This window comes from Oncorhynchus nerka, linkage group LG22 (assembly GCF_034236695.1).
Source record: "Oncorhynchus nerka isolate Pitt River linkage group LG22, Oner_Uvic_2.0, whole genome shotgun sequence".
Lineage (NCBI taxonomy): Eukaryota > Metazoa > Chordata > Actinopteri > Salmoniformes > Salmonidae > Oncorhynchus > Oncorhynchus nerka.
The window spans coordinates 72776408-72803962 of record NC_088417.1 but is presented as its reverse complement, the minus strand read 5'-3'; the positions used below and the strand labels follow the sequence as shown (position 1 = coordinate 72803962).

Below are 27555 nucleotides of genomic sequence, written 5' to 3'. Positions count from 1 at the left end.
AGTCCATTGTTAATAGCAATGTTAGGTCCCTTTACAGACTAATCTCACCTCTTGCGGTTCTCTCTCACCCATCAGACTGTCTGTGGATGTGGTGCATGGGCATCTGTCTCAGCTGCACAGCAGACTAACTGCACTAGAGATGAGAATTCAGACAATCTGCTCTCCAACAGCAAATCAAATCCTTTCTGTAGGTAAGTGCTTCCTGAAAAATAATTTATAATATCTCAAAGTAAGGCCGCAAGACTGCCATTTCAATGTTTCAGAAATTACTTTACATTGTAAGTAATTTGATTGGAATTTGGACTAACAATCGTAAGTTATGAAAGGTAGTTTGCAAGACTTTTGTTGTGGTCTGTTAGAGCACTGAGGGGAGGCTGGAGGAGGCAGAGGTGGAAGCTCTACTGCAGGCCCAACAGGACCTGGTGGACTTCTTCTGTGAGGATGATGTCACGTTTAAGCTGGAGGAGGCCTGCAGCATCTTTTACTCCTTCAACGTTCGCTTTCAGACATCTTTAGAAGTCAGCAACTAAGCAGCATCTGTTTGAGTTCAACCATATTTTCACTTCTCCCATTGATATGAATGAATATTGTTTTGCTACAATAATGCATGTGTGCTGGTTGGCAAGACCTCCATCAATGTACTTTTATTTGCCCTAAATGATTATTCTAATTTGATTACACTTCTGATTGTGTTTCAGTAGAATGCAAAGAGGGAGCTTCAGGAACAGAAGTGAGCAGAGGGTGGAGGATGGAGAGGGACTGGGACAGGACAGGGAGATGTTGCTCCATAGCCACCTGTTCATCACTGGTGATGGGACCACCACCCCAGACAAAGCCTCAGCAGACTGTGGCAGCTCCCCCCTCTAACCCCATCAACAGTATGCCTGCCCAGGAGACCACACCTCCGGTGGACAGCCCACAGTCATCTCTGGAGAGTGCCCACTGCTACTCACAGTTGAGGGACAAGCAGGAGCAGGACAGCGGCAGCACCCCAGGTCCACAGAGCGGCAGCACCCCAGGTCCACAGAGCGGCAGCACCCCAGGTCCACAGAGCGGCAGCACCCCAGGTCCACAGAGCAGCAGCACCCCAGGTCCACAGAGCGGCAGCACCCCAGGTCCACAGAGCGGCAGCACCCCAGGTCCAGGGGGATAACATGCAAGCAAAAAGTTATGTACACCAGCTTCTAGGCTGCAGAGAAAAACTCTGCCCAGGAGCAGGGCGTCCACACCCTCTGCTAGCCCCACTTCCACCCTTTCCTCTACTGCCTCTGCCATCCCCACTTCCACAGCCTCTGCCATCCCCAAAATGCAGGGAAGGTCAGAGGCAGCCTCCACATGGTCCTCACTTCTCCCTCTCAGAGACTCAATGCGTTCCCCAATTCCATCCACCTCCAGAGATTATACTGAGGTCAGACAGGAAGCGATTGTTGGGGAGAAAATTATTTATCTGAATGAGCAGACAAAAAAAGAATCCACTTTGTCAACTACTAGAAAAAGACAAACCGAAGGAGAAGATAAAGGAGCAGGAAAGAGAGATGGAGGGAGAGATCATGGGAGGGAGTGAGAGGGAAAGAGAGAAGGTAAAGCATAAGGAAGAGAGGGAAAAAGGTAGGTCAATGAGAAAGAGAAGGACATGGAGAGGAAGATGGCAAATTATAATGAGAGGGAAAAGGCAGAGGAGAAGAAGCAGATGAAAACAAAGCTAAAGTGGTGGGAGATGGAAGTCAAAGTGTAGCCAGTGATGGAGTCAGCTCTGTGTGTGTCCAAGCGGCTACCCCTGCACCCTGACTGTCATACCTCTATACCCTGCCGTGCCCTTCAGAGCTCTGTGACCACCAGTGCCAAGGTCATACACTGTGCTGTCATTGCTGCTGCGGCTGTGAATAAGGACAGGAGCAGCCGTCCACAGTAACAAAAACCCCAGTTAAAAAGCTGCCTGGCCACAGGTGGAAGCTCCCAACTCCACTATCCATGTGGAAGTGAGGCCACCCACACCCACTCGGTCTATGACCCAGACGTACATAAAAACCCTCATATCTAATATGAACAGATTCCAATTGGGATTCAAGAAAATTACAAGTATTAGTAATATCACACTTCCTTGGCTTTAGCTGTGGTGAAAGTTTGAAAGTAGAATATTCTATTACTATGCTAGACATATTATTCAAGGTAATGAAATAATTGGAAATGTTTGCTCATCACTCTGTATGCTGTTTTTTTATTCAGCTAATTTAATAGATGCATCTATTTTTATAATGATTTACTACTGAATGTGTGATTAATATTATGAGGTAGGTAATAAAAGAACACCCAATGGGTCTGGTGAATTTACCTGCAATAATAAAATGTAGCAAAATAAAGGAAAAATTATGTATTGATGAGGTGGTATATTCAACAAGATGCTTGAATATGGCGTGAATGGATGAGGTGGGGATGAACAGAGAAGGATCTGGTCAGGAATAAAACCCACTTTGATGGGGTTTGTGTGCTTGTAGGTGACTTGATTAATTGAAAATGCATTGAAAGTTTCTATATTTCGTACCTTGTATTCATGCTAGTTCCAACTCCACACAAAACAATACAACTACGAAAATGTAATTTGGTCTGTTACCTGTGTGGCTTTTGTTAAATAACTGACTCCTCCACTGTACACAGACTGTAGTGTGGCAGCTATCTACTACAACAACCAGAACACAATACAATTTGGGCAAGAATCCCCGGATGAAATACTTGCTACAACAACGAAAGGAGGAGGGCGCGAGACAAGAAGTGGTGGGGTAATTTATCAAAATAACCTGACTTTCAGCTCAGTTAATGGAACATTTCAACTTCCCTACTAAATTCATCGTGAGTTGTGTTCTTAATTTAGCCTGGTTACAGATGATTTCCAACAAGTTAGTCTTATTCTCGGACAATTTTACAACGTAGCGTTTAGTTTAGCGTGTAGCTGTGGCTAACGCTAGCTAAAGTTCATAGCTAGCTAACGTTATCTAGCTACGGAAACAAGCGCGTGCTAGGTGGCTAGTTAGATAACTTTGAGCCAACTAGCTTGCTATCTGGTTTTCCTGCCGGATAGCTAGCTAAAACAGTCGGCTGTCCTTCCTGTACATAACTATTTTAATTGTATTCAATTATACTATTGTGTTTGTCTACTTAACTCGCAAAGTAAATAGTATAACTTTCTTCTAGCTAACGAGAATAAAGTGAACTAGCTATCTTGTTTGCTAACGAAGTAGCTAGCTGAGCAAGTAACTTTATCTAGGTAACGTTAATATTTGGCTCATGGCTCATATTTGTTGCATGCATTTAGCTATATTCTTGCGAATGTTCTAGTTATGTGTTTTTATCTTACTGTGTGTTGGTAAACCATCTCTGCCTCTACATTAAGGACCATGTTGAAAAACACTTTGTTTTTATCCTCTGAGTTCACTGTCAGAACTTATGGTCATATTTCTTTCCTTTCTTCACTCAGTTGTTTCAGGCACCCTAGTCGCCAGTGTGGCTGAGGGAAGCATGCAGACCATAAAGTGTGTGGTGGTGGGTGATGGCGCTGTGGGTAAGACTTGCCTGCTCATCTCCTACACCACCAACGCCTTCCCAGAGGAGTACATTCCCACCGTGTTCGACAACTACAGCGCCCAGATAAGTGTGGACGGCCGCGCCATCAGCCTCAACCTGTGGGACACGGCAGGCCAGGAGGAATACGACCGCCTGCGCACTCTCTCCTACCCCCAGACCAACGTCTTCATCATCTGCTTCTCCATCGGCAGCCCCTCCTCTCATGCCAACGTACGGCACAAGTGGCACCCAGAGGTATCCCACCACTGCCCCGGAGTTCCAGTGCTGCTGGTGGGCACCAAGCAGGATCTGCGTGGAGATACGGAGGCGGTAAAGAAGTTGAAGGAGCACGGCCTGACCCCCACCACCCAACAGCAGGGCAATGCCTTAGCCAAGCAGATTGGTGCTGTCAAATACCTGGAGTGCTCAGCTCTGATGCAGGAAGGTGTGAGGGAGGTGTTTGCAGAGGCTGTGCGAGCTGTGCTCTACCCCGTTACCAAGAAGAATGACAAGAAGTGTGTTCTGTTATAACTTTGCGCCTAGACTGCAGGGGGACTGGGGGAAGAGACTCAAATGATTGGCTAGGCCATTTTGGCTCCCAATAGGCCTTCCACGTTCTAACCCTCACCAATGTTAGCTTTGCCTGGCTTCTATATTAATTGATTGTCAAGAGGTCCTCTCAACTAAGATATGGTTTTAATTGATGCCATCAACCTTCCTATGGATTTTTTTTGTACCTCTGAAATCAAGAACCAAAATGAAGATGCCAAGGGATTTCGATGGTCTTCTCAGCTGCCTTAAGTGACATGTTACAGCTACATGTTTAAGAAGATTACATCTGCTTTGCTTTTCTCCTTCATCAGGCCAGTCTTGTGTGTTGAATGTTTTCTGTTAACTTTGCCCTTGTTTTCATCTGATGTGAATCACAGGAATTTTGTGTCAATCAATATCTACCGTGTTAAACATTTTGTTCATCCCCTGTGCCATTATAGTTATTGTCTTATTGCATTAGAGCTGTCAGTAAGATATACAGTTTGCATCTAAAGTGGCTCATAACCTGGGGTTGCAGGACATCAGCTGAACTAGCCTTACTGGAATGAGAGAAGCAAGGGTGGGTGTATGTATGACACTGTTACCCCAAACACAGGCACACTGATTAGATCAGTCTGTCTCCTATTGCTCTTTCAGTTACTCACACTCCTCTCTCTCTTACTCTGTAAAGCCTTGAGCTTGCCATTGCACACAATGCTTTCTTGTTAAAACAAAGTCCTGATTGTCTCAGATTGAATACAGATTTGGATGTCTGTGTCTGCTAGGTAAACAGATCCCAAAGATGAATCTTCCATTTGTATTGCTGTTGTTGGAAGAAGTTTGGAAGCAATAATTTTATGAGTGATTATTGAGACCCCTCCCCCCAAAAGTCAAACTTCTGTCTGCTTACCTGCTTATGTGTAATAAACTCTCTTTTTTTGTCTGAAGTCAAACAGAAACCACAAGGAAAATGCATTCCATGTTATATTGTCACAGAAATCTATGTGCTGATTAATGCTACACATTAGGATGTCGTAAAAATCCTCTACTGTTTAGCGTTACCTCCCTCATATAGGTACGTATGTGTTTTGAAGGTACCAGATGTCAGCAGTGATGCTACTCATTTGAGGCTAACTGTGTTAACTTATCTAGGTGTAATGGAAAGTATGTATGACTAATACTGCAACAGGAGCTGTAACCCTAACAGTTACTAATGTTGCATGGGCTGTATGAACATGCTTGTGGGTTAGTGTTGTGGAAAGGTATATGCCTCTGCTGCAGGGCAGATGCCTACCTGAGGAGAGTGCCTACATATTTTATCCAAACCACTCTAGCAGGATTCTTTCAGTGCCTGGTGGTTATTGGAATGACTAGTTCTGTCGTTTGCCTCGTGCCTTTGGTGACATCATATGGGGTCTGTGCACCTTATGTCCTTAAGGGCTACAGGGTCAGCTGGTTGAATTTAATATAAAATATTGCATTTTATGGACACCTGTTTTATAAGTCATAGTTAATCTGCTGACTGGATGACACATGTGGTGGAAACCTACAGAGTCTAGCACTTGAGAACTAAAGTTGCACTTCCTCTGTGTGGAAGTCTTTGTCTTCTCAAACAGATGGATTGCCCCACCACTACCCGATAATAAATGGGTTCTGGTGGAATGTCATAGGTTTCTTAACAGGTAATCTGCCATGACATGTATAACAGGTGATAAAGGTTAAATTAAGAAGTGCAATTTTGTTCACTTTTTTTTATATACACCATACATATTCCCTTGTATCTTTGCAGCTCAATGCCATTCTGTACTGCAGACTAAAGATGCTTGGTTTGGTATTTATGATCCAAAAGAGACATTTGGCATTGGATATTTTATAATCCATTTAATTCCAGATGCAAGTGGTCTTTACCTATTATATGTAAACACTCGACTTGATTATATATTTTTATTTAATCCTTTTTTACAATGAGAAGTCTGTGTGTACTTTACAATACATAATATTTTAGATAAATGATTATGTAGTAACACATGCATTACCTTTTCAAATTACTTTGATAACAATTTCTTAAAATTAGATTTTTACGCTTATATAATTACGGCACTGTAAAAGAATGGGCAACTAATTTCTTCAATCTATTGTGTTGTCAGAGCAGGCATCAAGGAAACATCACCTAAGTAAACATTTTTGGGGGAGTTTCTCTGCTATACTTATAAATCAATGAAAGGCTGGGTCCTGTGTGGTACAGTGACCCAAACCATATATTTGGTATTCCCCAGACTTGCCCTGCTGCACACAGCCTTAAATTGCTGAAAATTCAAGTTCAGCCTTTTTTAATCTCCTTTAGCTGAAAGAGATGACTTGGCCTTGAAGGAGTGTATGGTGGTATGTGGTTTTTGATTTGTGTGTTAAAAAGTCATTTTAACTGCAACCCACTTGAATAACAATTCTGTTGAAAATATCAGTCATGCCAAATAAATGTAATGTAAAATGTAAATTCAAAAGTTTACATTTGTGTTTCTCAACTTTGTACATGTCTTCCGTTGTATATTTGAGGCACTATTGAATGATGAAGACCTCAGCACAAAAACTGATTAAATATTAGACTGTATGCTTGTATAAACAGGAGGAATATTCAACACCTCCATTGACAGAGCCAGCGAGGGGAAGTCACCCCCTAACTAAAAAAAACACTTTCAATATACTCTGAGACAAGCGCCTAGATTTGGTTTTACAGTTTGCTCACATACCACAACAAAGGACAGAGAGAACAGCTGCAGCATTCACATTGAACACTCTTACATCATACTTTGCTGTGACACCACTGTACACAAACATTTCATTGTCACTGTGCTTGGTGTAGCTCCTGTGTAGTTCAGTTGGTAGTGCATGGTGCTTGCGAAGCCTCGGTTGTGGGTTTGATTCCCATGAGGGACCAGTATGAAAATATATGCACTCACTACTGTAAGTCGCTCTACTGATAAGAGCGTCTGCTAAAATGTAAATGCATGGCCTGTGCTGAAGCATGGATGACTGGGCTCTTGACCTAGTGGTGGGCACATAGATGTGTAGTGGGAACCATATCATTAATTATATTTCAATGGGTGGGAACATAGAGATCCTATTAAATGACTATATTCTAATTTCCAGTGTTGGTGGAGCTACTATGAAAATGTAGTTTACCAAGCTACCAATTACTTCACTCTGAAAGAAGTTAATCTACCCTTAAGGAAAATATGGTTTAATTAACTAAATGTACTTTGAAAAAGGAGTTCACTACATCCAAACTACTTCTTCAAAAATTATCATAGATGACAAATTGCAAGAAAAGATCACTTTGGTGTAATATGTTAACAGAATTAGTCATTTAGCTTATTAAACACAAAATCAATGTTTCAAGTGAGAATTAGGCAGGTCTGATGCCAAAAAATAAAGCTCATTATTGCCTACTTCACCTTTATTTTTGCAAAATGAGTAGTGTGTAGTTCTAGTAGTTAGCTATACTACTACATGGCAAAAAAATAAAAAATGTACCTACTGAAAACACTACCAAGATTTGAATTTAGTTAAACTATAACCAAGCTACTGCAAAATGTAGTTAAATGACTATTTGAACTATGTTAATCTAGTTCACTACTCCCCAACACTGCTAACACCTAATTAATTGGATGAACATGATAAATGTAGCAAGACACATGTCATAAATGCAGAGACAACCCAAGCCATGGATGTTCACGAAATTCTCCGACCAGTGAGCTTGGTTACTTAAGGCCTATGGGCTAGGAGTCAGGTCAGGTAACATCAGTTAACACCAACTTGTTACATCACGTATTAAACAACACTAGTCTTGTTGTTGAGGTAACATCACGTGGCCAGTGTGCTGCTGTGCCAGTGTGCTACTGCACTTTCACACAGTCTGTGGTTGCATTGAATGGCCTTGTGCAAAAATAATGAAAAATAGCTCATGAAATACACTATCCTGTAGGTGGCGACAAAGTACGCGTCAACGGTAAAAAAATAAAAATAATAATAATAAAGCGGGAGGGCCATCCGTCACTTGCCATCCTTCATGGAGCGGAAATGAACTATGCGCACGCGCATTGCTCAATGTTGGTCGGTGTTGTCTGCATCGACTACATTTGAAAACAATGAAGCCCATATATTTTCTTTCGAAATAACGGGTCGGTGAGATATCCACCCTTTTACAGCGTGTGGATACTGGCGTAGTGAACGGAGGTCGCATAGGGTACTAACGTTAATTTGCCAAGCTAGCGGCAAATTGGGTCCGAGGATATTATCAAGCTGGCCTTAATCCGAGGACAACTGACCTTCCTAACTGTGTAAAAGTAACGCAAATTAATAAGATCAAACCTTTAACATACCTATTCATTTAGTTTGTATGTTTTGCTGTCTGTCATTCCATCCCGTTTGTGTTGATTATCATGGGTGGGTTTGCCACCCCCTTTGTCACAAAACCAGGATTGGTATTTTAAAATGTCTAGTTTCACTTTTGTTCAGTTAACTGCATTTAATCTACCTTGAGGACTATATAAACAAGAGAGAATAGATGAATCACACATTGACATTCATTGCTCTCTCAGGATGTCGGACTCAGACAGTGATGAAGACCAAGACCGCCCCTTCTCTCTCACTGGCTTTCTCTTCGGGAACATCAATGAAGATGGTCAGCTGGAGGGAGACAGTGTGCTGGACACTGTGAGTGACTATATTTTGTTAAAAGAATAAAGCATTCTGCATAGTGTGGAAATAAACACAACTGTTTTGAACACACACTAAAATATGCCTAACAACAGGACTAAGATGTACATTTGCTGAATATGGGTTTTGTATTATTATGTTGCTCACTTGTCCACTATGTCTTTGGTGCAATGTTACTTATAAAGTCAACAGACATTTTCACATCTGGTATAATCCAATACACTTTGGCATATCAAATGCGATGTTTGTTTGACAATTTCCTTCCACACCCCAGGAGTCCAAGAAGCACCTGGCTGGCCTGGGCTCTCTGGGCCTGGGCAACCTCATCACAGAGATCACAGCCAGTGAGGAGGACGATCCTGACGAGGATGGAGACACAGGTGGCACAAATGCAGAGGGTAAGACGAAGGGCATGAAGTAAGGCTGTAGGTGGGGTAGTACTGTGGCTGGGAACTGTTATTTAACTGGCTCAACATGACAGTCAATATGCTCCTTAGTTGTGTTTGTAAGTTGTGTGTCTGTAAATACTGTGATAAATGAGTAACTGTTTCATGTCCTTTTTCTTATGCAGGATGGGTGAAGAACGATGTCGATGCAGTTGATTATTCTGACATCAACGAGGTGGCTGAAGATGAGACTAAGAAGTATCGTCAGGCCATGGGCAGCCTGCAGCCTACCAGGAGAACAGGTGCAGTAATACCCATGAAATCCCACATATGTATATGTATATACTGTACACAGCCATCTAGGAGTGCACGTACCCTAGTGTACCAGAACAGATAAATGCATGGTATTTAATTTCCACCCTCTTTATCAGAGACTTTGCATGGCCGATAACTGGACACTTTTTCTCTCTGTCTCAGATGATGAGGATGACTATGATGCGGATTGTGAGGATATTGATGCCAAGCTTATGCCCCCTCCACCTCCTCCAAGTCTCCCCACGCCTGGTGGCAAGAAAGAGGATTCCTCTCCTACGGCTGCAAGTGGTAAGGAATGGATGAGGAAGGGCCAAAAGTGCCAGTGAAAAGATATGTTGTACTTATATTGAACAAGCATGATTCTTCACAATCTGAAAAGAAATACATGGATATTGATGTATTTAATGTCAAGAATACATGCTAGTAATTTAGCACTCAGAGTCAGAGGGTCTCTAACCCCAGCGTCTGCTATTGTTGGTTTCTCCACAGTTGGGGATGAAGGAGACGGGATCATCCTGCCCTCCATCATCGCTCCCTCCTCTCTAGTAGACAAAGTGGACTTCAGCAGCTCCTCAGATTCTGAGTCAGAGACGGACCGCCCCTCCACAGGCTCTGGGTCTGGGGGTCCTCCAACCTGCCTCAGCCTGCCCCTGGCTGGCATCATGCAGAAGGATGCTGCCAAAGCCCTGCCTGGCGTCACACAGCTCTTCCCAGAGTTCAGGCCTGGAAGGGTGAGCTGTCCTCCTTGGACACACTGTATAGGTCACCAAATATCAGAGAGCATAAATTAACGTCTATCCATCCACTCCTGTGATCCCATCCAGGTGCTGCGGTTCCTTCGACTGTTTGGCCCTGGGAAGAACATGCCGTCGGTGTGGCGGAGTGCACGACGAAAGAGGAAGAGGAAGCACCGCGACCCCCAGCCAGAGACACCCCCACCAGAGGGCGCTGAGCCCATGGAGCAGCAGGGACCAGAGAAGAAGTCTGGCTGGGACTATGAATACGCCCCACCTCCACCCCCAGAACAGTGCCTGTCTGATGATGAGGTCAGTGTGCAACAATCTCTTAGACAGAGATATGTAGAACTGTGAAAACTTGTTTGAAATCCCTGTGAAACTGTGTGGTTATTTACCTGTATATTTTTCACAGCTTGTTTATGAGAGCTTACAAGGTTTAGTAATGGGATTCAGTCGCAGTATAATTCTGTATGGGTTTTCTCTCCTTAGAAAATGAAATGAACAGAAGAGATTACTCAAAAAGATAATCTCAATAATTAATCCCTTGTCCCTCTCTCCTTCCCCCAGATCACAATGATGGCCCCAGTAGAGTCCAAGTTCTCTCAGACCGCTGGAGACGGGGACAAGGTGACAGAGTCCAGGCCTAAGGTGGCAGAGTGGCGCTATGGTCCGGCCCAGCTCTGGTACGACATGATGGGGGTCCCTGAGGATGGAAGTGGTTTCCATTATGGCTTCAAACTGAAGGAGGAGGAGGAAGATGAGCAGGAGAAGCAGGAGAGGCCAGAACCACCACCACCATTTTCACAACCTCCCAAAGAGGTTGGCAACCCATACACTTCACTGATGCTTTAGGAATAGGGCTGAACTCACTCATTTTGCCTTGCTTTTCCACATCTTCATTAAGAAATGCTAGAAGCAATGAGTTCTAAGTGGGTGTGTTCTGTTCAATACCGTTTTGTGTTTTCTTGAAATATCCCAAACAGCCACCATACATGTGATGAATGGCTCAGCAACCGCGTGGCGCAGCATGACAACGTGAACGTGATTGGTCAAGAATCCCAAGCTCAGAGAATTTCCTGCATTCTAGAGTATCAGAATCTTTAATGAAAGTTGTGTTTGTGATGCTAAAGTTCGCACACGAATGTGAGGATGTTTGAGTTGGGAAAAAAACAAGCCGTGTATAACAAACAAGTCTCATTCTTTCAAAATAACATTGCCGACGATATTCGTCTCATTCGTTGTCTCATGTTATGTCGCAGCTGTGCTCCAAATCAATTATTATTTGGGTGCTGCCAGCCATGGGCATGTTGGCAGAATTTAAATCTAAACCCAACCCAAGGAAAACTGTGACGTACCCTAGATTCCTTAAATCTTGCAAATTATGACCATAGTTCTTACACTTTTTAATAAATGTTGCAACTAGTACAATTTTTTAAGAACAATATCGTTGCCACATAGGCCGTTTTCAATCAGAGAAGTTGGTTTTTGAGTTCAGCTCCTTTTTGATTCTCAATCTTCCATTTCTAGCTACACCTTCTTCCAACTCTTAGTTAGAAGAGAACAGACAACATTCTATAAAGACTTACCATGTTCTTTGTGTTTTTTTTCTGTCTAGGAGGGAAGTGGTGACGAAAAGGATGAACAGGCCCTGGAGAACGAGCTCTTTCTGATGGTCACCCAGCTTCAGTGGGAGGACGACATCATCTGGAACGGAGAGGACGTGAAACACAAAGGCACTAAGACCCAGCGAGCCAGTCTGGCAGGGTGGCTGCCTTCCAGCATGACGCGTAATGCCAATGCCTACAACGCACAGCAGGGTGAGAGACCCACCCACTCCACTCCAGTACCAATGAACACAGACTGACCTGCATACTGGAGATTCCTACCTCATTGAAATCCCATCACCAAAGCATAAACCCCAACTGTGCAGGAGTTTTAGGACTACAGTGGCAAATATAAACTGATATAATTGTTGTGTATTTGTCTGCTTTGGGTTATCTAGGTATTCATGATGTCTATCTACACTACAGGTCTGTGTAGGAGTAACTCTCAGCTGGTGCCCCCCACTCCTCCACCCATGCCCAAATCCCCCTCCATCGGCTCTGGCTCCAAGAGAGACAAACACCACCATGACCATTATGGTACGATGAGGCTAGTTTACCTGGTATCTGTTGTAGAGTGTAATTTACTGTTATAATGATGAACAACGTGAGATTACAACATATTCCTTCTTATCTCTGTTAGTTGTCATGGTGAACGTACCACTAAAGAGTAAATCTATCACTACTGATTCCCTATTGGTCTCGCCACAGCCTCTCATGAAGATGACGCCCCCTGGTTCTCCATCTTCCCCATTGACAATGAGGAGCTGGTGTACGGGCGCTGGGAAGACAACATCATCTGGGACGACCAGGCCATGGACCGCATGCTCTCACCCCCTGTCCTCACCCTAGACCCCAACGATGAGAACATCATTTTAGGTACTGCCCATTTCTTAGTGAACTGTGTGTACACCATTTGTCAGTCAGTTTCAACATATTATGAAATGTCTTGATGGTCTGTAACCTTTTGAATGCTTTGATCTATCCACAAATCTCTGAACTTGGCCTCTTGCAGAAATCCCAGATGAGAAGGAGTCTGAGTGTACGTCCCACTCCCCGTCCAAGGAGAACAAGAAGGAGTCGGCACTGAAGAAGAGTCGCATCCTGCTGGGGAAGACTGGGGTCATAAAGGAGGAGCCTCAACAGGTACTACAGGACTGAAACAGAGAACATAACGTAGGTCTGTATCTTAAATGCCATTCTGCAGTCCCTGAACTAGCCTGTTAACTCCTTTTCTTTTTGGTCTGCTGCCTACAGAACATGTCCCAGCCTGAGGTGAAGGACCCATGGAACCTGTCCAACGATGAGTTCTATTACCCCAAGCAGCAGGGCCTGAGGGGCACCTTCGGTGGCAACATCATTCAGGTGGGCACTAGATTCTCTCCTGTGAGCTCTCTTCCTTTACAGATTGATCAGCAGTTAAAGAGGAGAATCTTCACTATAGCGTAGGATAAACTTAGCTATGTACTGAATGTTCACAGTAGTTGTATGTAACCTTATCTGTCTATCTTTCCCTCCAGCACTCCATCTCTGCAGTGGAGCTGAGGCAGCCGTTCTTCCCTACTCACATGGGACCCATGAAGCTGCGTGGGTTCCACCGACCCTCTCTGAAGAAGTATTCGTTCGGGACGTTGTCCCAGCCAGGTCCCCACGCAGCACAGCCCCTACTCAAACAGATCAAGAAGAAGGCCAAGGTGAGGCCCCAGAACTTACCTCATCAACCACCATCCTTCTCTCTGTCTTAACACAAGTCATCAGGAATGCGTCTGTCTGTCTGTGTGTGTTGATAACCCTGTTTGTGTGTGATTTGCGTTAAATGTATTTTTCTGTGCCCATAGATGCGAGAGCAGGAACGCCAGGCTTCTGGTGGCGGTGACATGTTCTTCATGCGGACAGCTCAGGACCTGACAGGGAAAGACGGAGACCTGATTCTGGCAGAGTACAGCGAGGAATACCCTCCGCTCATCATGCAAGTCGGCATGGCAACCAAGATCAAGAACTACTACAAGAGAGTGAGTCACTGCACTAGTCTTTCAACTACCATTTCTCTTGTATCAACATTGATTAGCATTTACTAAAAACAGAACCACCTCAGTGGTAATTTTCCTTCCTCTATTGTCTATGAGTTGTGTTTTGTTATTAACATATGTGTAAATGCACTTTAAAATCGAATAAACTTGAAACATGGCTGTTTCTCCTCAGAAACCAGGCAAGGACCCTGGAGCTCCAGACTGTAAGTACGGAGAGACGGTGTACTGCCACACCTCTCCCTTCCTGGGCTCCCTGCACCCCGGGCAGCTGCTCCCGGTCAGTGCCATGTTCATTACAGTAATTTATATGACAATTTATTGATGTTTGAAAAATAATTTGCTCTGAATGTACCTGATACCCAGAAAGAGAAAATATAGAGCTCTGTCATGTCTTTCTTTCTTTTAGGCTTTTGAGAACAACCTTTTCCGCGCCCCCATCTACCTCCACAAGATGCCAGAGACAGATTTCCTGGTGCTGCGTACACGGCAGGGCTACTTCATCAGAGAGCTGGTGGACATATTTGTGGTTGGACAGCAGTGTCCGCTCTATGAGGTCCCTGGACCCAACTCCAAACGAGCCAACACCCATATCAGAGACTTCCTGCAGGTATACCTTGCGATACACACACACAGCATCTGCAAATCCACACACACTCTCTCTCTCACACACACACACACATATTGTCACACACAAGAGAAAGCACACTTAAAAAATGCATTCTTGCCGACACTCATGTCTCTTCTCTGCAGGTGTTTATCTATCGACTGTTCTGGAAGAGTAAAGATCGCCCTAGGAGAATCCGCATGGAGGACATAAAGAAAGCCTTCCCCTCACATTCAGAAAGCAGCATCCGCAAACGCCTAAAACTCTGTGCTGACTTCAAGCGTACAGGTAGAAACAGCTAACCTTACTTACCCTAGCCTCATCGAGAATCAGGCTTCCCTAAAACGGGAAGCCTGGGGAAGTTTTAATGGCAGAAAAATGGATAAATATGGGTGGAGACTTGCAATCAGTGACGCTACGCAACATGTCAAACAAATCAAATGCCTAGTGTTGTAGGTGTAACAGTGCGTGAGGATGGTTGGGAAATTGCAGATTAAAACCCATCAAAATATGTTGATGTATGTTGATTTTGTGTATAGAGCACACTTCTGGCAAAACAGACGAACATAACACGTACCAGCAACGGGCATGTGGTGCGAGGGTTCATGAAATGTAACATCCAATCAAAGTCTTGCTACTGGGAGCCAGCGGACCATTCAAACCGCTTTTGCAATAAAAAGTCTTCAGACCGCCAAGGGAGGCGTGAAAGCGATGTGATTTTGGACGAATGGCAACCCAAGACTGCTTACCCCAATACTACCGTATAGCCTCATGTTTGTCAGTAGTACAGTATGACACACTGTCCTTCATTGTTTGAAGGACAAACAATCCTGATTTCCTCTTAAAGTCATACTGCAAAATGTTTAGGTCATTTTTCTATGTACGCAGAGTCAGACAAACTGATGGATACCATTTTTGTATCTCTGTGCTGAGTGATTACCCAAAATGTCTGCTATTTTTCTGTTTTTAAACAACTGACTGATGTCGGTTCAATTATCTGAATTCCATTTCGTTCTGTTTTTTTCTGTGAGCTGGATATGCAGTTTCTGAAGAGAGAAATTGGACAAAGCCCAAACTATGCAGTGTAGTAAGGAGTTTCCAACAGGCCAATATTCTGCATAGTTTAGTGCAGAAAACGTTGTAATTAACTACAATTACCATAATCCATTGCGTGTCCATCTATGTGTCTAGTCTGTGTGGAGCAGACAGGGGGACAGAGAGAAGAGGGGGACTCGTGATCATCAGGGATAGAAAGCAGTTGCTTTGCTATTTATTAATTAATTTTTTATTTAACTACTCAAGTCCGTTAAGAACAAATTCTTATTTACAATGACGGCCTAGAAACAGTGGGTTAACTGACTTGTTCAGGGGCAGAACAACAGATTTATACTTTGTCAGCTCGGGGATTCGATCTAGCAACCTTTCGGATACTGGCCCAACGCTCTAACCATGCTATCTGAAAATACATGGTCTAAGTGATTGATAGTTGGTATTCAGCAGTCATAAAAGTATGCCTTATTTACGTAGAAGAACTATTAATTATAGGTATTTTGTCAGACAGCATAGGCAGCAGCTCGAAAGAGATGAAATAATAAAGTAATGAAATGAAGCAAATATTTAATTAAAGTAATGTGAATAAATGATGGTTAAAAAGTGGTAATGGGTAGTCACTACCTTCATTGGAGTTTTATTAATTGTTTTATTCTGTTACAGCATTCAACCCACATTATGCATAGTAAAAAAAAAAATGAAATTCGAAAACCGGGATTATTTTTTAATCGAACCGAAACTGAACCGACCTCAAAAAGCACTAATCGCTTAGCACTACTCTGCGTGCAGTTTGGATATTATTGAAGTTATCATATTGTTAGCTTTGCGCAATTGCTGGAAGTCTCCTGGTACAGTAGCCAGCTCCTCTCAAAATGTTACTGATAATCATCAACGAGATCCTCATTCTCTGTTCCATTGTCGCATAGAGATGTATAGAGTTTGCAATATTGTATCAGTCTCTTGCGCTGCCCAACGGGACAGAGAATGAGGAAGTGGATAGAATCTTGTTTCTTCAGTCAAATTAACACAATATTGATTACTAGGTATAGCTTTCTAAGACTATAAATGATCAACCACCCAGCTTTGGAGTGGTTAGGTCAATTTCTCTGCTTTTAAGAGGAGCTGCCTACTGTAACTGGAGACTTCCAGCAATTGCGATATGCTGATTTAAACTTTCCCCAAACTGCGTGCAGAGACATAAAAATAGTATCCATGAGTTCGTCTGACTCTGGGTAAGTAGAGAAACAACCTAAATCTCAATCTCGCAGTATCCCTTTGACGTTTCTACTCCCGTGCGATCTCAGAGAAGTGTTGAGGTGTAAGAAAGAGCGGTGACTCTGATGCTTAGCTGTGTGATCTCAGAGAAGTGTTGAGGTGTAAGAAAGAGCGGTGACTCTGATGCTTAGCTGTGTGATCTCAGAGAAGTGTTGAGGTGTAAGAAAGAGCGGTGACTCTGATGCTTAGCTGTGTGATCTCAGAGAAGTGTTGAGGTGTAAGAAAGAGCGGTGACTGATGCTTAGCTGTGTGATCTCAGAGAAGTGTTGAGGTGTAAAGAAAGAGCGGTGACTCTGATGCTTAGCTGTGTGATCTCAGAGAAGTGTTGAGGTGTAAGAAAGAGCGGTGACTCTGATGCTTAGCTGTGTGAGCTCAGAGATGGTGTGCCTTTGACTGACATGCGTCAGGAAAGAGAGATGTCAGAATATTCTGGATGTGGAGTTTACTGTGGAAGTAAGGTGTGGTCTGAGGAAAGCGTCAGTAAGGTACCAGAGGTTTTCATGGTCCTTCGTTAATATCTGCTGTTCTGCTCCTGCAACACCTCTGCTTTTGAGCCTACAAGACGCTTCAGTTGATGAAATAAAAATAAATATCCAAAGGGTATAAGATCTTTGGAGAGGGGGAATTCTCATGTGACATGCGTCCATTAATCTTACAAAGCTGTAATTTGGGTAATAAGGGTGGAGTTAAGAGAATGTGGTTAATATTTGTTATATGATTTAATATCATTTGCCCTCCCCCTGTTCCCAGGGATGGACTCTAACTGGTGGGTGCTGAAGCCTGACTTCAGGCTGCCTACTGAGGAGGAGATCAGGGCCATGGTGTCTCCAGAGCAGTGCTGTGCCTACTACAGCATGCTGGTGGCAGAGCAGAGACTGAAGGTAAGACTGACAGTACCTGAACAAAGAGCCTATCTGTCATATTGGTATTCGTTATGGCACTGTGTGAACTATACCATAACTTTTCTCTCTCTCTCTCTCCACCAGGATGCTGGATATGGTGAAAAGTCCTTCTTTGCTCCAGAGGAAGAGAACGAGGAAGACTTCCAGATGAAGATTGATGATGAGGTTCAGCGCTACTCTGCTTCATTTTCATAAAACATTGATTTTGATGTTGGAAAAAAAGGATGATCCATGATCTCACCAGTGTTCTCTGTGGTCCACCCTAGGTCCGCACGGCCCCTTGGAACACGACTCGAGCCTTCATCGCTGCCATGAAGGGGAAGTGTCTGCTGGAGGTCATGGGGGTGGCCGACCCCACAGGTTGTGGAGAGGGATTCTCCTACGTCAAAGTGCCCAACAAGCCCACTCAACAAAAGGTACTTCCTCTTTGTTTTACCCCAGTGCACTGAAACACTTCTGCCAGATCCGTATTCAGATCAGGGGGCCATAATTCCAGTCATGCGTTCGTAGCCTTTCTGACAACAATATTTTCTGTTATAACCATTCAATTGTTTTTTGATGATTATTTAATAATTTATTACTGAGCTAAAGGTTATTTTGTTATTTGTCGTGTTTAGGCCCAGGATGACCGGGAGCCACAACCCGCTAAGAAGACTGTGACAGGGACAGACGCTGATCTGAGAAGACTATCACTAAAAAACGCCAAGCAGCTGCTGCGCAAGTTTGGTGTTCCAGAGGAGGAGGTATTATTACATAATAATAATGTCTTCAGTTCCCTCATTTCTTCCACCAACCTAAGTATGAAGGTCAGATTAATCTCTTAAACCTGTGTGTATATGTGCGTTTCAGATAAAGAAGCTGTCTCGTTGGGAGGTGATTGATGTGGTGAGGACCATGTCTACAGAGCAGGCACGCTCTGGCGAGGGGCCCATGAGCAAATTTGCCCGCGGGTCCCGCTTCTCTGTAGCCGAACACCAGGAGCGCTACAAGGAGGAGTGCCAGAGGATCTTTGACTTGCAAAACAAGTGAGGCCATCTCATCCTCCATTCCCCCTTTATCCAGATAACCATAATTCACCACCCATTTCCTATAGGGATGATGTGATGTTCTACCCTCTACTTGCTCCCCAGAGTATTGGAGTCCACAGAGGTCCTGTCCACAGACACAGACAGCAGCTCAGCGGAGGACAGTGACTTTGAGGAGATGGGGAAGAACATTGAGAACATGCTGCAGAACAAGAAGACCAGCTCCCAACTATCCAGAGAGAGGGAGGAGCAGGAGAGGAAGGAGCTGCAGAGGATGCTGATGGGAGAGGAGAGCGACCACAAGGGACGGAAAGCACGCAAGGGCTTCTGTAAGTGGCGTGTGTATGCATGTGCGTTTCAGGCTTTTTTCATGTGTGTTTACTGGAGTGTGTGTGCAAGTCGAATCTCTCTCTGTGTGTCCGTACAGCTAGTGCTTTGTCCACGGGCTCCCATAAAGATGACGACACGTCCTCGGTCACCAGCCTGAACTCGTCCGCTACGGGACGGCGCCTCAAAATCTACCGCACCTTCAGAGACGAGGACGGCAAGGAGTATGTCCGCTGTGAGACGGTCCGCAAACCCTCCGTCATAGACGCCTACACCAGAATCAGAACCACCAAGGACGACGACTTCATGTAAGTTCGTCCGTGTGTGTGTGTTTAATATGAGTGTTTGGTCTGTGTGTAGTGTACCCAACCTCACACGGTCTTTGTCTGCCTTCTGCCAATGTAGAAAGAAGTTTGCACTGTTTGACGAGCAACATAGAGAGGAGATGAGGAAGGAGCGCCGGCGGATCCAGGAGCAGCTGAGGAGGCTGAAGAGGAACCAGGAGAAGGACAGGTTCAAGAGCCCCCCTGAGAAGAAGGCCAAGAAGATCAAGGAGAGGCCAGACCTCAAGGTAAAAGTAAGCTTGCCAGCCCATAATGATTCATCTCCAAGACTATCCTCACCTGCTTTTCCATAACCTGCCGTCTGTTTTCCTGCTGACCTGCTGTCTCGAAAATAGGATAATTTCGTTCAAGATAAACCTTCCTCACTTTTTTCACACTTTTCTTTATTAGCAATATATTATATTGCTTATAATAAGCATGATAACGTAGTGTTTGGTGTACTACAGTGAAGGTAGCATGATGTGATGCAGTGACTTGCAGTCCACATTGTTATGTACAGTGTTTGTCTGGTTGTTAACTACATCTCTCCTTACCCCCCCTGCCCTAGCTGAAGTGCGGAGCTTGCGGTGCCATCGGGCACATGCGAACCAACAAGTTCTGCCCACTGTACTACCAGACCAATGCTCCGCCCTCCAACCCGGTTGCCATGACGGAGGAGCAGGAGGAGGAGCTGGAGAAGACTGTCATCCACAATGACAACGAGGAACTCATTAAAGTGGAGGGAACAAAGATCGTCCTGGGCAAGCAGCTCATCGAGAGGTACACACCACTCGCACACTGACAGGAGAGGGGGATAGTTCTAATTTATTTCCAAATCACAACTGAATATCAGTGGTCTTTTCCACTTTCTTTGCGGACCAAAAGCTCCTGTAGTGTTCATTATGCTCTCAACATCTGTCTAAATGTTAGGGATATTACCTTGTGCTGCTGTGTAAAGGACCATGTTGTCTCCTCTCACAGTGCTGATGAGGTGCGCAGGAAGTCCCTGGTTCTGAAGTTCCCCAAACAGCAGCTTCCCCCAAAGAAGAAGAGACGTGTTGGGAACAATGTACACTGTGACTACCTAAATGTGAGCCTGGTTGCCAGTTACCATATTTTGCATTGGTTGCGTGTGACTATTCAGTTAAAGCGAGCTCTGGAGAATATTTAACACTGTGATAGTTATGCCTTCGCTCTCTGTGTTTTTTGTTTTGTTTCATCCTCTCACAGAGACCCCACAAATCCATCCACCGCAGACGCACTGACCCCATGGTCACCCTGTCCTCAGTCCTGGAGAGTATTATCAACGACATGCGGGATCACCCCAATGTAAGACACACACACCCGCACACTGCAAGACCCACACACACCCACAACCCACTGCTTACAGACAGACAGTGCCTACACTCCTCCGACCACTATATACGTTTCTCTCTCACAAACACACACACACTTTTTTCTCTCTAATTGGGTTGTCTTTACCTCTTGTCACAGACATACCCCTTCCACACACCAGTCAATGCCAAGGTGGTGAAGGACTACTATAAGATCATCCCTCGTCCCATGGATCTGCAGACGCTACGGGAGAATGTGCGCAAGCGTGTGTACCCCTCCCGGGAAGAGTTCAGAGAGAACGTGGAGCTCATTGTCAAGAACAGCGCGACATACAACGGTACAACTCTAAACCACTTGAAGCCTTAGAGAATGACTCATATATTACTGTGACCGACTGTTCTGTAACTTATTGAGACTGTAATTGTTGCGGTGTATTCAGGTGCCAAGCATCCAATAACCCAGGTGGCTCAGACTATGCTGGACCTTTGTGATGAGAAACTGAAAGAGGTACGTGTGAATGTTCACGCTGATGGATTCTGGATGGGTGCCATTTTAGACACCGCCTCATTTCTGGAGGAGGAGGATCATGTTCAGCAACTCTTGGAAGACAATGGAAGTGGCCTTCAATAGTACTTGTTAATAATTAAACGGGTACATTTCTTTGTCCTGTGCAGAAGGAAGACAGACTGGTGAGACTGGAGAAAGCCATTAACCCCCTGCTGGACGATGATGACCAGGTGGCCTTTTCCTTCATCCTGGACAACATCGTCACTCAGAAGATGATGGCTGTGCCTGACGTGAGTGGAGCTCCACCCAATCATCAGGGTGTCTGCTTTCTTTCGGGCGCTCTGGATGTCACTGAGACTATCTGCTATTTGTATTTTCTTTGTGACTGAAGTCATTTCACTGAGCAGTTATTTCTTTGCTCTTAAATGTACAAAAATGTTGAGAATTCTGCGAGTAGTTCAATCAAGCGCACAGTGTGAAGGTGTTATAACTGTCCTTACTCTGCCTCTGTCTCCTCTTCAGTCTTGGCCGTTCCACCATCCAGTCAACAAGAAGTTTGTTCCAGATTACTACAAAGTGATAGTCCAACCCATGGACCTAGAGAATGTCCGCAAGGTAAGTTATGGGAAGGAGACTTCAGTGTTAGCCTTGAGGAAAACCACAACAAAACACCTTTTGGATCCCTATGATGCCAAGATGGATCAAACCTATATGTAGTTGATGGTAATATTTGTATTATACAGGTAGATGGTCATATGTATAATATAACCATTAGTGTTATTTAAAAGTCTCCCTGTGTGCTGTGGTCCAACAGAACATATCCAAACACAAGTACCAGAACCGGGATGTGTTCCTGTTTGATGTCAGCCTGGTCCACACCAACAGTGTCAAGTACAACGGACCAGACAGCCCTTACACCAATACGGCCCTGGAGATAGTCAACGTATGCAAGCAGACCCTGGCAGAGGTGTGTGTATGAAAGATAAACTGTAAGAGAAGGTCATAATGAAACTACACTGAACAAAAAATGTAAATGCAACATGTAAAGTGTTGATTTCATGAGATGAAATAAAAGATCCCAGAAATGTTCCATGCGCACAAAAAGCTTTAATTTGCTCAAATTTTGTGCACGTATTTGTTTACATCTCTGTTAGTGGACATTTTTTAGGCGTGGCATATCAAGAAGCTGATTAAACATCATGATCATTGCACAGGGCTACCTTGTGCTGGGGGCAATAAAAGGCCACCCTTGGCATGCTGACTGCAGGAATGTCCACCAGGGCTGTTTCCAGAGAATGTCATGTTAATTTCTCTACCATAAGCCACCTCCAATGTCGTTTTAGAGAATTTAGCAGTACGTCCAAGCGGCCTCAACCGCAGACCACATCTATGGCGTTGTGTGGGCAAGCAGTTTGCTGATGTCAACGTTGTGAACAGAGTGCCCCATAGTGGGGTTGTGGTATGGGCAGGCATAAGATACAGACAACGAACACAACCGCATTTTATCGATGGCGATTTGAATACACAGGGATACCGTGACGAGATCCTGAAGCCCATTATCGTGCCATTCTTCCGCCGCCATCACCTCATGTTTCAGCATGATAATGCACGGCCCCATTTCGCAAGGATCTAAACACAATTCCTGGAAGCTGAAAATATCCCAGTTCTTGCTGAGGATCGACGTGTACGACAGTGTGTTCCAGTTCCCGCCAATATCCAGCAACTTTGCACAGCCATTGAAGAGGAGTGGGACAACATTCCACAGGCCAGAATCAACATTCTGATCAACTCAATGTGAAGGAGATGTCCACACTGCATGAGGCAAATTAATGGTGGTCACACCAGATACTGACTGGTTTTCTGTTCCACGCCCCTACTTAAATTATACTTTTTTAAAGGCATCTGTGACCGACAGATGCATATCTGTATTCCCAGTTATGTGAAACCCATAGATTAGGGCCTAATTAATTTATTTCAGTTGATTGATTTCCTTATATGAACTGTAACTCAGTCAAATCTTTGATATTGTTGTTTATATTTTAGTTCAGTATAATTGACATCTTTATGCCTTGTCAGATGATGAATCATATTTATGGCTTCATTATGTTGCCTCTGCCAAGGATAGTTTGATCATTTGACTGTTGCTTGATATCTCCCCAGTATGATGAGCACCTGACCCAACTGGAGAAGGACATCTCCACAGCTAAAGAGGCAGCTCTGGATGCAGCAGACCTGGATAGCCTGGACCCCATGACTCCTGGAACCTACACACCACAGGTAGAAATGTTCCTGTCCCATGTATGACCCAGAAACAACCCAGATACTAACAATAAGACCTTAGAGTCACCACTTAAAGTACCCCAAAACGCCCTTCACCTGCTCCAGAGTTGGGGAATGCCACTCTTCTCCAAAGATCTACTTTTTAACCTCTGTCTGCTGTCGTCTCTCCCTCCATATTACATATACCTCTTCACATTCTAGTCTTTCTCTGCCTTGTCGTTCCTCTTTAGCACTCTTGTATGTGTCAATTTAGTAGCTGTTTCTATAGTTTATCTATGCCTTAGTCTCTACAGTGGCTTGTGAAAGTATTCACCCCACTTGGCATTTTTCCTATTATGTTGCCTTACAACCTGGAATTAAAATGGATTTTTGGGGGGTTTGTATCATTTGATTTACACAACATGCCTACCACTTTGAAGATGCAACATATTTTTTATTATGAAACAAACAAGAAATAAGACAAAAAAACAGAACTTGCCTTTCACCCCTCCAAAGTCAATACTTTGTAGAACCACCTTTTGCAGCAATTACAGCGACAAATATCTTGGGGTATGTCTCTATAAGCTTGGCACATCTAGCCACTGGGATTTTTGCCCATTCTTCAAGGCAAAACTGCTCCAGATCCTTCAAGTTGGATGGGTTCCACTGGTGTGCAGCAATCGTTGTCATCCCACAGATTCTCAATTGGATGAATACATACGCACGCACCACTTTTCCATTTTTATTTTTGATCATTTTTTGAAACTAGTCATTTTTTCCATTTCACTTCACCAATTTGGACTATTTTGTGTATGTCCATTACATGAAATCCAAATAAAAATACATTTTAATTACAGGTTGTAATGCAACAAAATAGGAAACATGTCAAGGGGGATGAATACTTTTGTAAGGCACTGTATATTCTCCTTCCTACCATGTGTTTATCTCTTCTCCCTCTTTCCTTTCTCTGTGTGTGTGTGTGGTGGGGGCGGGGTGGGGGGGGCAGCCTGCTGATGTGTTTGACAGCAGTGCCTCTGTGAACCTGCACAGAGAGACCAGCCTTTTCTCTGAGGTTGAGGCATCTCTAATGGCTGTTCCAGAGAAGAGGGGGGTAGGGCAGGTACGGAGAGAGATCACCCAGGAGTGCAACGGACGTCTGTCTCATCCAGGGGTCACCTGGCTTTTAACCACCCTCTCCCCTCCCATTCCTTGCACATTCACCTGGTCCTCCCTTCCAGTTCTTCCCTCTGCATTCCCACAGTGTGGATCCTGACTGGTGCATGCTCCTCCTAACTAGGAGCCATTCTAAGATCCCTTTGTGCTTTTCATTCCTAAGACAAAGATGGTTCCTTCCCATAACTAATTTGGTTCATTTGTCTACCAGTTTTGCTTGTATGTTACTTTTGCTCCTAATTGTTACTGCCTGTCATACTAGCATTCTGTTTGCCTGGCCAATTATACATTTTCAGGCATCTCCATTGCTTCACAAGTTATCACTGTCTTTTCCCAGAAGTATCTTTTCCTGTTTTAGTGTCGCTTAACTTCTCAGTGTGTCTCCAGGGTCGTCATAGAAGGCTAGGAGAGGAGGAGTCGGACGTGGACATCGAGGGCTTCGAGGAGGAGGATGACGACGGGAAGCCCAAGACACCAGCTCCTGTAAGACTAAGATCATGAAGAAACAGAGAGATGGTTTTTGAAAGAGAGAAATGGCAGATTTGAAGACAGTCTGTAGTTCAGGCAAATTAGTTATTTTGATGATGATGACCTGTTCCCCAGGCAGAGGATGGTGAGGGAGACCTGGAGGATGAGGAGGATGAAGAGGAGATGCTGCTGCTGCCGCCCCGCAGAAGGCTGCAGGGCCACGAGGATGATGATTATGACGAGGATGAAGGCTCCAGTCGGCCAGCCCAGGCCAGCGTGCTGTACCAGGACCTGCTCATGTCAGACGGAGAGGATGACGCCAGCGAAGAGGAGGGAGACAACCCGTTCTCCTGTGAGTCACACTAGGGTGGAGGTTGTCATAGGATGGAGTAAGATGGTGAATAAAGATGTGCTTTGGGTAAAAAACGTTCACCCAAATGACAAAATTACATATTGGTTTCCTTACCCTGTAAGCAGTCTATAGACACGGTATAACATCAATCCATGCTTTGGTTTAGTTTCCCTGGCACTGTTTCCACATTCCTTTTTTAGCATTTGTCATGGGACCGATATCATGATAAAATGATCTGGGACTTTGTTGAGCTTCACAATCAATTTTAGATGCTTTCGGACGATTTGGACATGATGCATGAAAAATGCTAATATCTGTCCCATGACTTTAATGGGATTTGTGCTACAAATGTGGAAACAGTAGCAAGGAAACTAAACCAAAGCATGGATTGCTATCATACCTTGTCCATATTCTGCTTACAGGGAAACCAATGTGTCATTTGGGTGAACTTTCCCTTTAAAATCTACATCCTATGATTGGAGGATTTCTGGAGTACATTAGGGACTGTGTTTGAAATGTGAGGTTCTTACAGTGTTGCCTCTCCTGTCCTGCCCCAGCTATCCACCTGTCAGAGAGTGGCAGTGACTCAGACAGAGAGGTCGAGGTGCGTCCCCCGCCCCCTCCCAGACCCCACCACGAGACGGCCCGCATGGGCCTGGAGCAGGACGAGAGCATGATGTCATACGGGGAAGAGTTGCCGGATGAGACCCACCTGGAGGACAGTAATGTCAGGTACAACACCATGGCCGACACATTATATACAGTACAAGGTGTATTTGCATCGTTGTTTGGATCTTGGGCCCTATTAACCCATACTTTACCCTTCCCTCTCTTTCTCTCCCCGCTTCCCCATAGTTATGGGAGTTATGAGGGTCAGACCCACACCCAGACCTCCAGCATGGGCAATGGAGAGGGCTACGGCATAAGTGAGGAAGAGGAGGAAGAGGCAGCTCGGAGGAGAGGTCCCAGTGTGTTGTCCCAGGTGCAGCTGAGTGAGGATGAGGAGGACAGCGAAGAGTTCAGGTCCATCGGGGGAGAAAGTGACTTAGACTCAGACAACTAGAAGTGTTCCTGCATACATATACACACACACACTCAGACACAAATGCTCTTACAACCATAAACACAGACAGAGAGAGCCACACCTATACACAGGAATAGATGATCTCAGGCTCAGTAAATGAATACACCCTGAAGTTGCAGGCTGAATTACATTCACGTACTGTCATAACTTTATCTGGTGTCAGTCAATCCCTCAGTGTTAGACTTTGTTTGCTGCCCAGTCATTAACTGCCCAGTCATTAACACACCTATACAATTAAACTTCTCTGTGAGATCAATATTGTACAAAGTATTCAATCAATTGAAAGTGAGCTCTTCTATTATGGCAGGATTACATTGTAGTTGATGCTTTTAGTCAATGTTTTCTACTGGTTATGCTTTTTTCAATGTACCAACACATGTATGTGTATATATATATATATATGTGTGTGTATATATATATATACACTTTTTTTTTCTCTCTCTTTTTTTTTTTTTACAATGATTTACCTTGAATAGCATTTTATTTCATGGTTGTGCAAAAGTTTGATTGTTGGATATTTGAATAGTCAACTTTAACCATTGTCTGTTAGCAGTGCCAGGTCTCATCCTAACCTTGTGTCTGTGAGACAGAGTTGAGTGCTTGCGTGATACTCTTATTCCCCATTAACTAGTATGATTGCAGCCTGGATGTTCAGGCAATTGAGATGTTTCCAGTACTGTTATTAGGAAACTCTCAAACTTTGAAGGAGATCCTAAATAAATGCTGTAAAACCAGATATGATGCCTTCATCTTTTCATGACTAAATGTTAACACGCATCTTAAAGTCTTGCTTATCAAAAGAAAGTATGACTATATTAGGGAGCCACCCTGCTGTCTGCTCCCACAGGGCAGTGTCCAAGGACTGTGTTGCCATGTTGAGTGTTCTATTACCAAGGTGTTTCATTTTTTCCTATCCTGCCACACCTTTTTCCTATCCTGCCACATTTGTATCTTATTCATGACAGTGGTCATTAAAGCTGGTGCATTTTTATTTATT

General features: G+C 44.1%; 2 protein-coding genes across 5 annotated transcripts; both read left to right on the top strand.

Annotated features, from left to right (window-relative positions):
- The first annotated feature begins 2434 nt into the window (after positions 1 to 2434).
- On the top strand, positions 2435 to 6595 carry LOC115105651 (rho-related GTP-binding protein RhoG-like). Of its 3 annotated transcripts, none has more exons than XM_029627905.2 (3): positions 2435 to 2491; positions 2656 to 2772; positions 3473 to 6595. In XM_029627905.2, the coding sequence occupies exon 3, from the start codon at positions 3514 to 3516 to the stop codon at positions 4087 to 4089; it is 576 nt and encodes a 191-aa protein (XP_029483765.1). In that variant the 5' UTR covers positions 2435 to 2491; positions 2656 to 2772; positions 3473 to 3513; the 3' UTR covers positions 4090 to 6595. The 3 variants fall into 3 exon arrangements, with proteins under 3 accessions (XP_029483765.1, XP_029483764.1, XP_029483763.1); XM_029627904.2 differs by having other exon boundaries at positions 2656 to 2777; XM_029627903.2 differs by having other exon boundaries at positions 2436 to 2491; positions 2656 to 2847.
- A 1579-nt stretch (positions 6596 to 8174) lies between these two features.
- LOC115105650 (transcription initiation factor TFIID subunit 1-like) lies at positions 8175 to 27294 on the top strand. 2 transcript variants are annotated; one of them, XM_029627902.2, is made up of 39 exons: positions 8175 to 8432; positions 8688 to 8802; positions 9080 to 9203; positions 9377 to 9493; positions 9669 to 9794; positions 9996 to 10237; positions 10331 to 10552; positions 10811 to 11062; positions 11859 to 12060; positions 12274 to 12384; positions 12556 to 12723; positions 12860 to 12990; positions 13102 to 13209; positions 13365 to 13538; positions 13683 to 13856; positions 14047 to 14151; positions 14281 to 14481; positions 14625 to 14766; positions 17554 to 17684; positions 17790 to 17870; positions 17972 to 18121; positions 18323 to 18448; positions 18555 to 18730; positions 18836 to 19059; positions 19158 to 19365; positions 19463 to 19628; positions 19949 to 20160; positions 20362 to 20470; positions 20611 to 20709; positions 20875 to 21052; positions 21155 to 21222; positions 21390 to 21512; positions 21745 to 21837; positions 22037 to 22189; positions 23383 to 23499; positions 25042 to 25137; positions 25258 to 25474; positions 26032 to 26206; positions 26330 to 27294. In XM_029627902.2, exons 2-39 carry the CDS (start codon positions 8689 to 8691, stop codon positions 26535 to 26537), a joined length of 5823 nt encoding a protein of 1940 aa, XP_029483762.1. In that variant the 5' UTR covers positions 8175 to 8432; position 8688; the 3' UTR covers positions 26538 to 27294. The 2 variants fall into 2 exon arrangements, with proteins under 2 accessions (XP_029483762.1, XP_029483760.1); XM_029627900.2 differs by having other exon boundaries at positions 19463 to 19634.
- The last annotated feature ends 261 nt before the right edge of the window (positions 27295 to 27555 follow it).